The 17,615-nt window shown below is 37.4% G+C and overlaps 2 protein-coding genes across 2 annotated transcripts in view; both read right to left on the reverse strand.

The window, feature by feature from the left end:
• Positions 1–10,893, reverse strand: part of LOC131775289 (uncharacterized) — a 45,264-nt gene extending 34,371 nt beyond the window's left edge. Inside the window, exons 1-4 of the mRNA XM_066166426.1 lie at positions 10,824–10,893; positions 8,534–8,799; positions 8,264–8,381; positions 7,375–7,500 (exon numbers count right to left, since the gene is read on the reverse strand). Of these exons, the coding sequence (XP_066022523.1) occupies positions 7,375–7,500; positions 8,264–8,381; positions 8,534–8,799; positions 10,824–10,893 (580 nt within the window). The remainder of the gene's footprint in view (positions 1–7,374; positions 7,501–8,263; positions 8,382–8,533; positions 8,800–10,823) is intronic.
• Positions 10,894–13,830: 2,937 nt separating this feature from the next.
• LOC136280879 (uncharacterized) lies at positions 13,831–17,385 on the reverse strand. Its single transcript, XM_066166653.1, has 5 exons — positions 16,939–17,385; positions 16,145–16,294; positions 15,259–15,393; positions 14,392–14,562; positions 13,831–14,155 (listed from the first exon to the last, which is right to left on the reverse strand). The coding sequence occupies exons 1-5, from the start codon at positions 17,249–17,251 to the stop codon at positions 13,839–13,841; spliced, it is 1,086 nt and encodes a 361-aa protein (XP_066022750.1). The 5' UTR covers positions 17,252–17,385; the 3' UTR covers positions 13,831–13,838.
• Between the last annotated feature and the right edge of the window lie 230 nt (positions 17,386–17,615).

Consider the following 17,615-nt stretch of genomic DNA (forward strand, 5'->3'; position numbering starts at 1 on the left):
GAATTTCTTTGGAGGCTAAAACTCAAGGTGAATTTTACGCGAGTTACCTCTACTTAAATAAATTGGTAGAATATGTTGATTTGTTGGTTTTTCAAGAAAATTGGCCAGATACTAACTAACAAAATTTGAAATATTTTCTTTGTAATGTCCGGGGCGCGTGACAACGACCGAAATATTTTCTATTGTTCCACTTTAAAATTTATTTTCTCAGGAACCTTTAGTAATATCTGTAAAAAGCAGCGCGCGCAGGACGACCTTGTTTGGAACCCTATTTTTGGACAGTAACTTTAGATAATCAAAGTTTTGGTCTCGAAATATTTCTTGGTCGTTTTGCCTGGTTTGTAGGTAACCCACATTTACCTCAGTGATAAAACCTGACACAATTTTAATTAAACCCTTTTTCAGTGCACGAGTTTTGTCTGCATGGTATATTATGTAAGATTCGGTTCACGCCTTTAGCTGTGCGTATATCGAGTCATGGGTTACAAAGCTTGGAGAGCACTCAAGAACCTAGAGTCGCTCTCGACTGCACTTAGAGCAACTCTTACGCTTCTCTCGTGCTCTCCAGACTTCCCATGTCCATCCATAAGTTGAATTACCCTCGCTAAGCATAAACCAATTCTTTATCGGCAATTGAGGAGGACTGAAAATAGGCAAACATGCTGTACCATTCGGGTTTCTTTAATTAATCTATGTACAATCGAGTTGTATTTGACAAATTTTCTTATCCAGTTCTGCTGAAAATTAATATCTAAGGTAGGGTCTTCTGTTTTAAGGACAACCTTATCTCTTTTTTTTCAGTTGTAAGCCAAGGAGAGTAACAACATTGAGAGAAGAATAGTTTCTATGTTTTTGGTTTTGCTGTTTGTTATCATAACTAGAAATATTTACAGCTGTTAATCCGTAGTCACAGTCAATATCCGCACTTATCACGATGAAGAAAGATAATTTAATTAATTTTCGTTAAAGATAATTTAAAACAACAGTTTGTGATATTGACCGGTCCAAAGGCCTTGACCGGCTCTCGTTCACCATCCCTTAAATGTACAGACCATACGCCGCAACACATTCCAATCCGTTCCAATCCGTTGTCGCCATCTTTCCGATTGACCAAGGCCTGGCTGTATCAGAGTTGGTATTCTTGGTTGGCCCTTACCGCCGGATTAAAGTTCCAGGTTCAGCTTCGGCTGGGTCACTGTGTTGCTTTCCTGTCACAAAAAATATTCTCTCAGTGCCCGTCTCCACTCAAGAGTGTATCAGAATACTGAGAAAATGTCAGTAAATCAAAAAATCTGAAGGGTAACCCGGCCATGTACGGACATCCTAGTTTCCACCGAGTATCAGCACTCCCAGCCTATTAATGCCTCTGAAACCGGGCTACCCTCCAGCACACTTACGATGAGCCATAAGCTGCAGTTAGCATTTTAAACTTACAGAGAAATGTGACTCTTAGGATAAAGCATAGGATAAGGGTTCTTGGGTTTCAGCGGTTGAATCTTTAGAACGTCTTAAAATGAAACAATGTCTAGAGCTAAAGAAAGACTGGTTGGTGAAAAGATAACTTTCTCTGTATGATAGGTGTAGCCGAAATTCTTCTCTTTGGGTTAATAAATTGAAAAGCATTAACTTTGGAGGCTGGATTTATGTTCGGAGCCTAACTAAAAACGACCTATACATATGGAAAACGAATGTGGACGTCGCAGAAAAAAAAAAACTGTCACGAAAGTATAATAATGAACAAACGAACGACAATAATAGGTGTTTCGCAACGTCTGTTTGTCACAGTAGCATAGTGGTTAAGGTGAGTTCTGTATGTATTATTTGGTGGCGTGGATCAGGCCAAAGAGTACAGAGTATACATCAAGTTTCAAAGCTGGCCTTGGATGTGGCAGACTGAATTGATTCACAATACTCAGAATTACTCTGACAGCAATAAATACTGAGCAAAAAAAAATCAAACTAAGAACAAAGCTAGAACAGGTGTAGCCTTGGAAACTGATTTGATGAATAACGACATCAATGTGTGTGTTGTTGTTAGAGAAACATCTCAAACCAGAAAAAGCAGAGATTCTCGTCAATATTCCTAGTTTATACAATCTCCGAGAGGAATAGGATCTAGTCGTTGTTATAGGAACAAAGGCGGCGTGGGTGTTTATGCGCAGAACAAAAATTTAGTTATTGACGTTTTCCATTCTGAATCATTTTCACTGACTGGCGTGACTTTGCTTTTGCGCATGGCATTCTCTTTGTCAGTTTCCAATCGTTTGCAATCAAAAGTATGGGAAATGTGAACTTATGGAGTACATTAGGTGTTCTTGGAGTCGGTCACCTAATCGTCTTCCCGTTTCACCGATGTATAACTTTTTGCAATGAGTGCAAGTTATGCAATAGATAACTTTGGCTAAGGTGCACTTAAAATGACAGTAATCTTAATGGGTCTCTCCGGTCCCGACATTTTCTCTACGTTATGAATGAAAGGACAAGTTATGCATCGTGAGCGAGCGCATTTGAAAGTCCCAGGTTGCTCATTGGTTTGAAATAAACTTCTGACAAAAAAAGTTGCCTAAGTTTTTGTTGCGTTTGAATGAAATAAGTAGAGGTTCTGAAAGGATACCACTGGTCTCTGAACCGTTTGAAGCAATTTAAATTTTTTAAGAAAGATAGAATCAACTGCGTAGTTATGGGGGTGAGATGTGAGAGTGAATGGGATACGATCGGTATTTTCCTTCTGTGTCGTTGCTAGTGCTGAATGTCAATCAGTTTGTTGGGCGCGGTGGTGGCCCACTCGAATGACAGAAACAGGATAACCACGTTTATCGAAAAACTGGCACATTCCTTCTGACTTCTTTGAAAAGTGAAATTGTTTTGAGGAAAAAAAGACCTATCGATGAGTACTAAGATATTTTTAACATACTACAATGCTTTCAACTTATTGTCTTAGGCCTTAATTTTCAGCATGACTATAGATATGATAAGCCGAGATGTGATGAACAAGTATGGTGAGGCTAACAAATGACATAAGATCTTTGCGTATGGAGGGATGTAGTTAGCTTAAGGAATTTTATCCATTCAAGACCATAGCTGAACCCAGATTAAGGATTATAATCATTATGCATTATAATCTTAAGAGATTGGATTAAATGCTCGTGTATCACTGTTTCGACGATAAATTCTACAACTATTACAAAATTCAAAAACGAAATCGCAGCGACTAAACGTTTTGTTTTTTTTGTTTTTTTTTTTGTCCGAACTCGGCGACTGCTGAACGACAACTAACTAACTGACACGACCGATTCGAATGTTAATTAGTTAAGACTTAAATTCTAGCATGCAGTGTTTTGTTTGGCCGTCCCAACGGACGGCGTAAATGTTAATGACCAAGCGTTCGTCGGAACAATCACCATCGCCGCGGTGGGTCTTTTATCCTCTTTCTGATTTTCAAATCAGAAATTCCTAGCTCGTTTCGTTGCCTGTTTGAAGAACAAAGTATCCCAGTTTAGTTTCCCGCTCTCGTCTCAGGCACGGATTTAATGTGCAGTGCCAATAACCACCAAACTATGCGTGGGAGGGCTTCAGGGCTTTCAGCACCGAATTCACCGGAGCGAAGCAACAAATCTTCCTGAGCATTGGATAGTTCCTTTAGAGCATGATGGCGATTACCTTTCGCTTCTTCAAAAACCAGCTGTTTCTTTCTAGAAAGATGAACTTCCCTGCACTCAAGAGAGAATCTTTTGTATTTCTTTATATTTCTTTTTATTTTTGTTAATTTAAGTAACACAATGAACAAAGTATTAACGAAGCAGTTCTAGTTCAGTACATTCAAATTTTAGAGAGGAGAGGGGGACATCTAGATACCTAATTAGTCCCCCTTAATTTAGGATAAAAAGTGATTCACGAAACTAGACTTAACTCAAAGAGAAAGACAGAGGATGAAGTACTTGAATAATTACTATTGAGTTAGATAGTAATATGGAAGTGCTTTTTTAAAACATTTGTTTGGTTGGTTTCTCTCTAATAGGTTGAGGAATATCGTTTCAGATATACCTACCGACAACTGTTGAACAAAATTTCCCGACATATGTCGAAAAGAAGTATTTGCCAGATGGTTGGAGGATACACTTCGAGAGTCATAATCATGGAGCTTGGACACTAAGGAGAGATTAAAGTTTGAACGTTTGTCAGCATTTGAATAGTCGTAGAGAAGTAAACATGTATTGAGTTTGACAATGTCAGGAACTTTCAAAAGTCCCAAAGCTGTATAGTGAGGAGTAATTGGTTGCATGAGAGGAACATCATTGATAATGCGAACCGCTTTGTCTTTTAATTTTACTCTTTAGAAAGTGGTGAATTATAATTATTTCACCAGAGTGCACAACCATATGAAAGATATGGAAAATAACAGAATAATAATTACATCTGGGTGGGTGGATCATCAGCGATTTTGTTCCTTTATACGAAACCTTTATTCCTTTATTTCGTTTATACGATTTCAAAATCTGTTATATGAGTTGTCAACCATCTCTTGTAAAATTTATCACTCAGTCCTGAAGCAATCCAGGGCTTATAAGTTTTGTGTCTAATCTTAGCTGTTTTAAAAAGCGCATGTTTATTACTTACTCTGTTGTAAATACGAAAAAATCTAGTAAGCCTTTCATTGACTTCGCTACAGGTCAATATGGAATCGCAATTTTCCTTTTTAACATCCATTCTAAAAGTATGTAAGGCCCGGTTCATACGTCGCACTTCTGACGTGTCGAATTCAATTCAATTAAGTGCGGCAGAAATGCGACAGCTGATTCATACGTCGAATTTCTACCGAATTTAATTCTTTGAATTGATACTGCGGTGCAGGTCCGTCAGCGGAAAAATGTTACATTGGTTACGTAACTAGACGTAACTATCTAATATGGCGGACGAAGATACTAAACGGAGGCTCTTTATTTTTCAAAAAGTTTTTGAAGGAAGGCGAAGGAGGAGGCTGAAACTGCAACAGTATATGCTGCATCGTCTTCAGGAAAAGCATTGACTAATAATTCAACTTTTGCTGTTGATTGTTCTCATTTTGTCTCATCAAAATGCAACACAAGTTTATCGATCCTGTCGGCGACGTGACAATCTCGCCATTGCGCTTTTCTGCCTCGTCTCTTTTTATTCGGCGGGGCCAAATTTTCATTGTCAGACAAAGAAAAAGAGCTTTCTTCTTCTGAATCTGAAGTCTCTTCCCTTCGTGACGCCATCTTTTTATAGCTAGCCTCAGTCTACGCATGCTCAATACATTAACATAATGTATGAATTAAATTCGACACGGCAGAAATTCGACGTTTGAATCGGTGTCGCATTTCTGTCGGATAATGCGACAAGACCAGTCGAACGTGCGGCAGAAATGCGGCAGCCGATTCAGACGTCGAATTTCTGCCGAATTTAATTCGTTGAATTGAATTCGACACGGCAGAAATGCGACGTATGAACCGGGCCTAACATAACATGTGCAGTTTTTATCTTTTGAGGCAAAAATATTTATTTGAATTAGTATTTTTTATTTTTAAGCGCTAAGTTTGATATATTCCGACAGAAATAACTATATTGCAAGAGTTATTTCTGTCGGAATATGTTTAATGATAAGTTGACGAACTTTACACCAAAGCCACCTAAGAATTTCCGGCTAAGAGTTTCACCCTTACCAAATCTTACTAATAAGAAGAAATGTTTTGACTCTCTTTTCAGAAGGTCCTGCCCCTTTCCTGATTGCTAGTTTCTGGTCATTATTTACCGTAACCAAGGTCAATACAGTTCCTCATGCATTGCAGTTTGGTCGAGTCTTAAATTGAATCAATAGGGTTCATAAAGAGTTAGAGATACCTACGATAACATTATAGGGGACCAAGACGGAGACAAAAGTACCAAAAAAAATAGATTTTTGATAGTTTTCAACTGTCAAAATGTTACTATCAACAACTAGAGGGAACTACATCAATGAAGAACAGGTGATTAATAATCTTTGAAGTATTACAAAGGAGAGTTTACATAGGAAAAAAGCTTTTTCTATTCTATGTTCACGACAAAACGCACCTCAGAAATTATGCAAGCCTTATTTCCGACCACCGAAGTATCATTTCTTTAGGACCAGACAAGGTAAGATTCGCTCCTTAACTTAGTACAACCGATTTGGCCTTCCTCTGCCTCAACATTGTTAAATAACTCTTTAAACAGCATTCTGAAAACATTTAAGCTGAATGCTACATAGTTATACTTTGGTAGGTCTTCGGACTTCAAGCTCACCAGAAGAATATTTTGGTAAGTTTTTATCGCTTCCAGATGAGCTCATTGATTTAAAATGCTACAAAATCTTCCAAATACCCGCCACAGCACTTCATCTTCGAGATGCTGTTCCCATGGATATGTATTAAAAAAAGAGAGAATGGAATTTTTTATCATGCACTTACTAATTTGTATGTAGTTTTACTTATCCTTCTACTGGATGGATCACTATAAAAACAACTGAGTGCGATTTTCAGACACCAATACCATAAAATATTGTCGGCTTTGGGTTAAAAAATATTCTCGTATTGGGCTTCGTTGCCTTGAAACCTCGCCCAAGAAGAGCATATGTTTTAACCCAACAAGCTGTCAATATTCTTAAATATTTAACAGTTTTAAGATGTTCAGTTATGTGTGAAGCAGTAACGGTAGGGACAGCTCGTCGGCACCAAATAGTAGACGTAAAAGGAAATACAGTTCTTCACCCTTATGTTTTTCGACTGGTGACAGCACATATCCGAGCTCCTGCTGAAGCAAACAGTCCCTGCTACTTCTCCCCCAGTCACTGTGGGGTGACTACTGCTCAACCAGCCTGGAAATGATGTGCCGCACTTGTCAGGATCTGGACACTCAGTCGGCATTGTTATTCCTGGAATGTCCAGGAAACGATACCAATCAGGGTTGAGATTTTGGTCACATTCTGTTTTTTCCGGGTCATGGTGGCTTACGTCTCTATTAACATCGTGCAGAACGGTGTTGAGTTGGCATACATCAGCTAAATGGTAGAAAATCGAATAAATTGAACTTACAATGTTGTCGTTTTGCTTACTTTGAACAAATAAAACACTTAGTCTGTTATAAAAAGATTAAATTTTCCTATTGATCGCTGTTTTCATATATGCTAATTTGATATTTTCTCTCTGGAACAAAAAAAATTCACCTCAACCCATAGCGCCTGTCACTTGCTAAGCGCTTTAGTATCAGTGAAGAGGAATTGTCAGGCAGGCGTGCAGACAGACAGACAGAGGGACATATAGACACAGGTATCGGTCCATAAGACGTTGCATTTCCTACCCTCCGACCCTGAAGCTAGTGAGAAAAATGAAGTCAACAAACCTTTGCATTCAGTGCCATCCCATTCATGTCCAAAATGACAGGTGCAATTGTATGATCCTACCGTATTTTTACAAATGGCAGCACCCTTAGCACATTTATTGTCATTTGAAGCACACTCGTCGATATCTAGGAACGACAGGAAGGCATTGGTAATATGTCAGTCTCGTTATCTTTTACATCAAATGGTTAACAAAATATTATACGAATAACTCGTTGATTGATTTTAGCTGATGCTTGTCTCTCAGGGGTGTGGGCATACGCTGTATTGCCTTAATAAGAAGTAAAATAAGGCATTCTCTAAATATGTTCTGAGCGTCTTCATAAACAGTCGATTCATTTCCAAACCGAAGGAAAGAATCAGAGACCAGTGTTAAAGGAAAGAATCAAAAGTGAAGTAAAATAATATAAAAGTATATTTGAATTGAAATCTGAATATCTCTAACAAGAGAAATGTCATATAAACACGAATGAATAAATGTTTGTAATTTCTCATCATATGAGATAGATTGTAACCATTTTCTTATTTAGAAAAGCGAAAACTTTATGGATGACTAATAACCACTAACCAAGTAATGCTAGTATAACAGCTCATACCATTTTTCACTCACTACAATCTGAAAATTTAACTCGAGCGAGCAACATTGCACAATTTACAGGTTACAGGGAGCGCTTCCTTTGTACAATACTTTGGTTCGAAAAGAAGGCCTCTAAAGTTTTTTTGCCATTGTTACGTCTAGTTTTAGATCAATCACCTAACGCCACTATGTTTCTCTGCCACCAGTCGTCAAAGGCCAGCCCGGGAGTAAGATACTCTTGACGACCAAACGTCTTTAAAACTCAACATGTTCAAGGCAATATTTTGCTTTTTCTGGCATCTTTTGAATCTAACCTTTTTCACAATTTTCTCCCTCGAATCCAGGAGGGCACAAGCATCGATATCCCTTGAATGTGAAACCGGACTCACAAATTGCATTATTTTGGCACCGTGAATTCTTGCCGCAGGCGTTCTGAAAAGGAAGAAAAGAATGTGAAACAGCAGGAGAAAGATCTACGATAAGTGAATAAAAGGATGAAAGTTTCTGAACACGTCGGTGATCGCGTATAATTCTATCGAATACAAGGCGTCAATTCAAGGAGGTAAGTTTTAGTTGTAACTCACCTTAGAGCCGCGATGATAAAAATTGGCAACAGTTATCAGGTCAGTATCATAATCCAGATGAGTAGCGTTATTCAATTCACAAACATGAGTCATTCCTCCAGGCTCTGGCTCTTTTTTGAAGTTAGCACTAACGCATTTGTCATTCATGTAGCAGAAAAGCTCACAGTGATCCAAATCCTTAACTTTTTTTGTATCGATGATGTGGTTAACAAACCGTCTTTCAGCAAAAAAGAAGTTATCGGGAAACAGCAGAATGCGATCACGTTCTGCAATAAAACAATTGAAAGAAAGAAAGTTACCATAGGAAAGGCAATGATAAAACAACAGGTTTACATGAAATGGGAAAGTTCGCCTCAAGATTCTTAATTTCGCAGTCATTTTATTGTAAAGCAAGAGCATGACCTTGACTTGCATACATATGTATTCAACAAAGAAGCACCGAGCATGCCTACTCTATTTTCTATTTCAAATAACCACTGAAAAAATCCCAAAACAAACAAACATAATAAAGCAAAAAAAAACCAATGAAATCGAAAAAAAATTTGAAACAAAAAAACGAATAAATGTGAAACCGCTCTAACAAACAAAAGCAGAAAAGAAGAAAGATTTAGGATCGGAAATTATTCTTCTATCTGGGTCTCAATGCCGCCTTCAGTAGACCATTTAATGCGAAGTTTTTAAGACAATTGCATGTTGAATTTTATTCGCTAATTTAATTTCGCCGTCGCGATAGCCTAAACTCCCTTATGATAACACATTGGAAACAACTGGAAGACCCTTGGGAAACATTGGAAACCTTTGAAAATCCTTTCCGATGTAATTTTGCGAGAGCGATGATCTAAAAAAGGGATATGTAACCCGTGATAGAGGAAAATGGTACGAATGGAGAATCAGTAGACCCTTGTCATGGCTACAAATCGTACCTTGGTCTTTCACCTGCTGTTTCACAAGCATCTTTAGTTACTTCTTTAATTGTGGAATACTTTATCATGAGAGGGAGCTAGGTCGAAAGCCGTCACAAAAAGCGTACCATTAATTCTCTGTAAGCATACCTTTTTTTCATCAATATTGAGAGTTTTGAAAGGAATAAACGTGCCTGCAAAGGTTTCCTCAACGGATTGTCTTGAGGAAGAGGAAATTGATGTGGATTTGCATTGTAAACAGCCATTGTTGTCGTGCTTCACGTAATAGATTGATATTCGGATTAATGATGTTTTTGACATGACATGAGGGTAAAGTACTCTTATTTTCATTGTTATAAGCAAAAGCAATATTAAAAGTACATCAAATTTCGCATTACTCTCGTACAAGTAATTGTCAAGTTTTTAATTTTTGGCCCATAATGGCTACTAAATATTGATTAACTTACTACCACCCGTTAAATGTCACAGTTTCCTTTGGGTGACTTGATGAACAAATAAAATCGGTAATTTATCCTTTTTCTTTTGTTGAAAATTTGTTATTAGAGCATTGAATGGTAAGGAGAGAGAAGATTAAAGAAAGATGCTATGGCTTCTGACACATAAGTCTTTTGAATAAATGGCAGATCTCAACGAGCGTAACGTTGCAGTTTCATAAATAGATTGAAGAAAGTCTATATTGATCGAAGTCACCTGCGCAATTTTAACAGGAAAATTTACATTTAGGGTAATACCCCCTTCAAAACGTATTCTTAAAGTTTTCGACTCAAGAACTTCCCTTTAATCAGAAATATCCGCTGATCAACATCTTGTGATGGGTAAATGTTATGTTCCGGCCTAAAAAATGCATGATAATGTAAATGTTATTTAAGGCTATATTCCGCCATTGGCCCTTTGTCTTATGCCAAGACAGTTTTCGATTTCGGTAAAAAGCGGCAACAAATCTGTGTCTATGCGATTCCATCAAGATTCAATGTTTCAAACTACAATCAAATTTACGACATTAACGTGTGAGGTCTTCAATGGTGATCATGACAATATAAATATAGTTGACCGGCATGAAGTTAATCTTAAGTTGCCTTTGTTGCTAATCCTAACTTGTCAGGTTTGTTTTGTTACTTGTTTTTAAACTTTTTTTGAAGGGAAATGACAAATTTCCTTTAAAGCAAAAAACGGGCTTGAAAAGATTCCGTCATTATCAAATGGAAGAAAGCGAATTTATTCGGGATTCGAAATTTTTCTTGATAACTCATGATGAACTCGATCAACTCGTTTATATAATCGCAATTTTGTTGACGATCGCTCCGAAAATTGAGTATCAACTACAAATAAATACACTAGAACAAAACTGAGTCAAGTTTGTTCCTCACCTTCGCCAAACGTCGGATGGGTCAACAGCGCAGTCCCAGTCACGAAAACGAGAAGCACAGAACTCTCCATTCTCACTCCTTGATGTCAGGCTTCTATATTTATGTTCCAAGTAAAACACAAATGCTAAATGGCAGTAAGTTGATGTCTTAGCACCCGTCAGATCTGACCTAACAATTTTAATCAGATACAGAACATGTTTATTTTCATTTCCCGTTTTAATAATGTATGCAAAAAAAAAAGTTGTGGAAACATCAATCAATTTCCGAAAAAAATTCAATTCTACAATTGCCAAATTTACGGAATTGTGCTATTAACACCGAAAGCGAAGACAAATCCTTTAGGAAAGGTTAAAACCGACAGGCGAAAATATTTAGAGCGAGCAGAAATTTCTGAGACGGCCTCTCTGATATATATTTGACACTCATTATTCTCAATCAAGTTCTCCTCTGCTTTGTGAGGGAACTACCTCCAAAATTCCAACACCATTATCAGCTCCATGCATTTTTTTTTCTTCGTTATACCTTGATTTAGAATCACCTCGCTCGAATTAACTTTTAAGTAGGATACTTATTTGAATTGATTTGAATTGCATACATTCCAAGAGTTTTTAGCGTTTGGCATATGTATTTAGTTATTAAGCTCAATTCTCTTGTTAACCATTTCTCTTGTTCCAGCGTTAGTTTTCCAAACTGTCGGAAAGATGAAAATGGCTTCTGGAACGAACTTTTCAATATAATTTATAATTTCGTCTTCTTTTGTTTTGAAGTTCAAGCTGTTCAAGCTGTTCAAGTTCAAGTTGATTTTCTGGGATTTTTAATGTTCCAAGTAGTTTTTTATGAAGTATATTGATAAAGTTTAAGACCGTGTTAAAATTTGTTGTTATCCTTTCATAAACGTCAATATTTCTTGAAAACTCATATTTTAACTGGTTAAACTTCTGGAACTACCAAATAGTCCATAATCTCATACGCCTATAGTGTAGTATTCATCTCCTGGGGATGTAAAAACAGTTTTGTTAACTTTGCCACGAATAAAGTTGCTACCGATTGCAAAAAAAATGCTAAAAGGAAATATTAGCCTAAGATAGATTTTAAACAAATGCCAAAACGATACTTGAAGAGAAGAACGATATGTATAGAACCAATGCCCACCCCTCTTCGAGCGAGTATGCTTTTTTATGGATTCCTCTGGAAGTTCCTGGGACCACTTCATGACCTGGCAAGGTCTCGAGCCTAAACCTCTTGACCTGCTCCAGCTCAACCATGCCACTAGGCCTACTGATGATCTCCAGGCAAGAACGGTATTTTTTTGTTTTGTTTTGTTTTGTTTTTGTATAGTGATATCATAAACCTGATGACAGAACTTTTGAGTTTTATTCCTACCTACAAAGAAACCACCGAGAGAACTCGGTGGGTTCGAATAGAGTTAGGAAGGAACTTTTTAAGGAAACATTTTTTAACAGGATTCCGTATCTATGGAACAATTTACCAGATGAGCTGAGGACTGCTAATTTCGGTGTTTCTTCTTTTAAGAAACTATGCACGACCTTCTATAAAGATAAGGTCTTTGACCCCGAGCGCCCTCATACCATCTGGGCAAAAATCAGCAGTTAGTTAGTAAGGTTGCTAGTCTGTAAGTTATTATTTTTATAACGAGTTAGATTTTTTATTGATTGATTGATACTGTCACTATTAATACTGTTATTATCATTATTGTTATTGTCTTAAGGTTGTTAGTTAGTAAGTTAGCTTTTCTTATAATGGGTTGACTAGCACGCATGGTTCGTCAGTTCCCTTCTACTCTACCCCACTGCTTTCTTATGGACTTAGAGTTTTACTAATTGATATGTTAAGTATTAATACCATAATTATTAATATTATCATTATTATTATTGTCATTTTATCATGTGACGATGTAACTGCAGTGAAAATGGAATAAAAAAAAAATAAAAAGATCATTAGCTGGACAAGCTCCATCAAAAACGCAAAGAAGAGGTTTTTTACAAGGCGAAATGCCCACAACATATCTCTCCGCTGTTGATGAATTTACAGTTGACATTCATAGAAAACCAACCGAGTTTAGAAGCTGCCGTTCATACACATTTTTTTTTTAATAAACAACCCAAGACATTTTCCCTCTTTAATCAAATGTTTTGTGAAGTAATGACAGGGGAAAGGCAAGTCGACCCAAGCAGTTAACCTCGACACAATGGTGAATAATCCTCCTCGAATAATTATCGCTTGAAGGAATTCACGCGTGAATGTTTTTCTTGAAACGTGTTTGGATTTTTTTCATATTAACCTGTCATACAAGCTGTACACCATAACGTCTTTTCTTAAAACACGTTTAATCAAGGTGCAAATATTGTGCGCAAATTACAAGCTCGTTACATTTCTTTTTCGTGTTGTTTTTTTCATCACAGTTGATTTTCTCATACTAATTAAAAAGAGAGATGTTGTCTATTTGTATGGTAATGTCATTCAAACTATCGTGCTTGATGAAACAGTTACCGGCTTACGCACTTTAGTTGTGTATTAATATGGTTTATGCAAATTTTTAAACCGGCAAAGAGAACAGCAAATGGAGATCCCGCTAAGTTCTTATTCCTACCATGGAACACACCAGAAATTTTGGGTAAGATGAAATACGTGACTGATAGCAGATGCTGTTAATGACCATATTTTGAGCACAGAACGTAAATTATAATAATAAGGGCTCTCGTCCACCTTTCCCACTTGTGACATGGGTAAAAGTACCACAATTTGAAAAAAGTTTATTGTCACTGTACAAAATCAATGAAGAATTGTGTGTTCTTAACTACTAGTCCTTTAGTAAACTTTGTTTGCACTGTAATTACATATTTTTGAAATATGAGTAATAAAATGAGGCAATTTAGAAGGTTTTCACGCGCATAGTTTTATAAGGGAAAGTTTAATGGCTTTTCCCAGGCTGTAGGGGCAGGCTTTTCCCTTTGGCCTAGAAACAGAAATAGACTTGCTATTGTAATTCCAGCTCTAAGGGAGATAGAACACTTCTACCTCATCGGGAGTAAAATAGTAAGTTCCAGCTAACACTGTATCTTTTTCCTCTACATCACTAGGAGCCAAGAAAGAGTGACCAAAGTTGGTGTACGAATGAACATTATGACCTGCGTTGTTGGCAATATGAATATCGAAGCCTCCACCAAACGTTGGACCATGGCTTATATCCATAAAAATGGCTTGGGAATCATGCTTCACCATACTCTTAAACGGCGCCAGTCCTTCTTTGTTGTGGAGCGAATAAATAAAAGCCCTATCTGTCTTGCGATATCCATTATAGGGATTTTCATCTACAGTCAAGACAATAAGCAAAAATTGCAACCTTATTATTGGTTATATTTTTGTATCTTGCTTTTCTTCTCACCTAAATCTGTTCAATAGTGCTGATAACATACAGTATAAGTGAAAGAAACCATAAAAATACTTATGCTTTACATATTTTTGTCATGAAGGTAATGAAACTGAAACATGTGAGAGAGAAAAATACTGATATGTATACATTATGGAGAAGAACTTTCTTTCTTACCACAAGACGCCCAGTCACCATTGTAGACAGCATCGAATGAACACCACGGTCTCTCAAAATTTCCCGGTACTTTCCCAGCACACTTGTGATACGTACGGCCTTCATACTCGAAAGGAAGTACACAACAGCGACCTGACGGATCTTTTGTTCTCGCTCCTGGAGGACAATCGGCTAAGAAAACATGAATCCGTCAGCCATGAACGGCTCCTTTTTACCGGATAAAAGATAATTATGATAAAAAAGAAATGATCTCTTCGCTCAATATTTCGGGTTTAGGATTATGATACCTGTTTTTATCCCATATTTGCAAATTTGCAGCAGTCCCTTTGATGTCAGTAACCCTGATTGAAATCATTAGACGAAAACCATAGCAGAAATATGAGGGTTCGTGTCAAACAAATTGAATCGTGAGGCTGCAGTTAAAGTTCTGACATGAATTTGGAGGTATTGATTTATTGAAAACGCGTGCCTAAACACAAAATGAATTGAAATTCTAGGCCCGCGAACCGAACAGTCTCCTCGTCGTTTTCATGTTAACATTCGAACCCTTTGCTTTTCCAAAAATGGGAGCGCACGTTTTTAAATAATTGCTCGCATACTATACTCGCATGCGGTGACATAATCCTAGAATCTCTTCAAATGCTGCCAAGGAAAGCTAAGACTGTGTTTTTGAGTCTGTTTGTTTGTTTGTCGGATGAGAAATCGATAGGTTGACTGGTCTGGGATGAAATCGTGATTGCTGGGTTGCAAATGGCGAAAATTACTCGCCCCATGGAACATCAGAGTACCCTCCGAAAACATACTGGTCTTTCTTTATAACCGTTACAGTATTTCTCTTTCCATCGCAACGAGTATGAAAGTCCCTACCATTCCAGCCATGCGAGGAGGCGCGGTAGCAGAGCAACCAATGGAAATTATTTCCAACAGCAGGAACCAGGAACTCACGAAGAAATGCGAGGTAACTTTCATTTTTCGACAGTATTTTTGAGTTCTTAATGTATCCTGCAACAGTCGAAGTGGAATACGTGGATGTCTTACTATATATATATATGTGTCAGCAGTTAATATTTACTTAAGCTAATTTGTAACACCACAACACAATTAAGAAAATTTCCATTGGGTTTTGCTTGTTCCTAGTAAATCATTTCCCCTTTTTGTGCACTCAGCACCTAAAAACTGAAAAAAGCCAAGAAGCAAAAAAATGAAAATGTCACCTATTCATCACGTCTGCCGCGATACTTAAAACGTGCACGTATCAGGGTTCGAATGTTTAACAGAAGTTTTTTTTTTGCTCATTTCTTTATACATTTGCTCATCGCGATCTCTCTGCAGTTTGCAGATTGCAAATTGTGTGTAGTGCAATGCTCTGAGTGTCAGATCATACTCTGACTATCTATTTTTTAAATCCCAATCGACATCTGTGGTGATATCTATATCCACCTTTGAAAATGTTATAAGAACACTATTTAATGTCAATAAAATTGTTTTCAAATAAGATTAAAACATCGCTCATCAACCAACAGCCAGGAAGAGGGACAGCACTCATCTCTATCTCGTGTTTCCCTACATTTTTGACGTGCTCTAACTGCTTGTACGTTCTTTACAACGGAACAGAGCACAGTCGAGGTTTCATTATCTTTTATATACATATGAAAGTATTTTCTACAACACCATATTAAAATAAGTATTGTATCCTTGGAAAATCTTCCAATGTCTTCTTAAAAGTAACTCGTAAAAAATGGTTAAGACCTACCCTCGTTAATCATGTTACAGTAATCCAATGTTGCCTTCCCTGTGCCAATTGGATCCAGCCAATACTTGCCGCTGATGGTGTCTTTACCTTCACTTGCCTTTATTTCGTGACAGGACAATGCTGGTAATTCAGGGATAGAACCTAAGGGTGCTGCAATAAAGATGTACGTTTCATTCTTCTTTTTAAAATCAAGAAAGGAGGCACAGGATTGATTAAGAATGTAAAAAAGCTAAGAATACTGTAAACTTTAAAGGGCCAATTTTACAGATTTTTTTCTTCATGAGAAGCTAACTTTGGTACTTGAACTAAAGTTGCCAGGAAAAAGTTGGGTAAAATGTCAAAACGAGCGCAAATCATTTATTAAAACGTTTTTTCTATCTTAGCTCTGATTCCCCAAAAGTGAGAACAGCCAATTAAAACATTTCATCATTGCATCACGGCTCCCAAAATATTTTTCGCGGCAAAACCTCCTTGTTTTTTAATTTTAATCGCGTAAACATCTCTTTATTTCAGTTGCAGGTGGAGATGTTGCAATCTGCTGCGTATAAAACTAGACTGTGAAGAGGAAAAGACTCCTTAGGTGAAAGGCTAAACAAGCTTGGTCGTAAGCGAATTCGATGAGGAGAGGAAAAAAAATATCGCCAAAACGGATTAGCGCCCATTTTTTAGGCAATCTTCGCTGTTTTCACCTGAAAAGCAGTTATTATCGAGTTATGCCGCGGGGTGTTTAAGCCACTTTTGAGTTAAGGGGGAAGAAATAGATCAGATAGTTAAACAGATTTTTTAATTCTCACCTCTGCCGTTCAATCGTCGGATATAAAACCATGAAGGGGCTGAAAGAAAATTCTGTGGTCTTGCCTCCTTAGTGCGGTTGTTTAGTTCACATATTTTGTATTTTCTGTTGTAGTTATAGCTTTGGCACCTGATTTCTTGTTCACATTTGATATCGCAGAGGTGAGGAGCCGCCAATGACCATCTTTTGCAGACGGAAAGCTTGAGAGCCATACCTTGAATGCTTACTTCTGTCCTGCATTGATCATTAGCTGTGACAAGCTCCATCAGAAACGCGAAGAAGAGGATTTTTACAAGGCGAAATGTACACAACATACTTCTCCGCTGTTGATGAATCTACAGTTAACATTCGTAGAATACCAACCGAGTTTAGAAGCTGCCGTTCATCCACATCGTTTTGTTAAATAAACAACCCAAAGGGTTTTCCCTCTTTAATCAAATGTTTTGTAAAGTAATGACAGGGAGAAAGCAGACCCAAGCAATTAACCTCGACACAATGGTGAATAATCCTCCCTCCCATTTTCAAAAGGCTCGAAAACAGAAATGACGTTTATACGTTTTTGAGCCAGTGTCTAATCTACTTTATCCTACCGTTTGATAAAAAGAGATTGCTGACAAAATATCTCTTCACCCTCAATGAATGTCAAACCCTCCTTTGCATTTTCTCTCCACACGTCAC

This window comes from Pocillopora verrucosa, chromosome 5 (assembly GCF_036669915.1).
Source record: "Pocillopora verrucosa isolate sample1 chromosome 5, ASM3666991v2, whole genome shotgun sequence".
Classification (NCBI taxonomy): domain Eukaryota; kingdom Metazoa; phylum Cnidaria; class Anthozoa; order Scleractinia; family Pocilloporidae; genus Pocillopora; species Pocillopora verrucosa.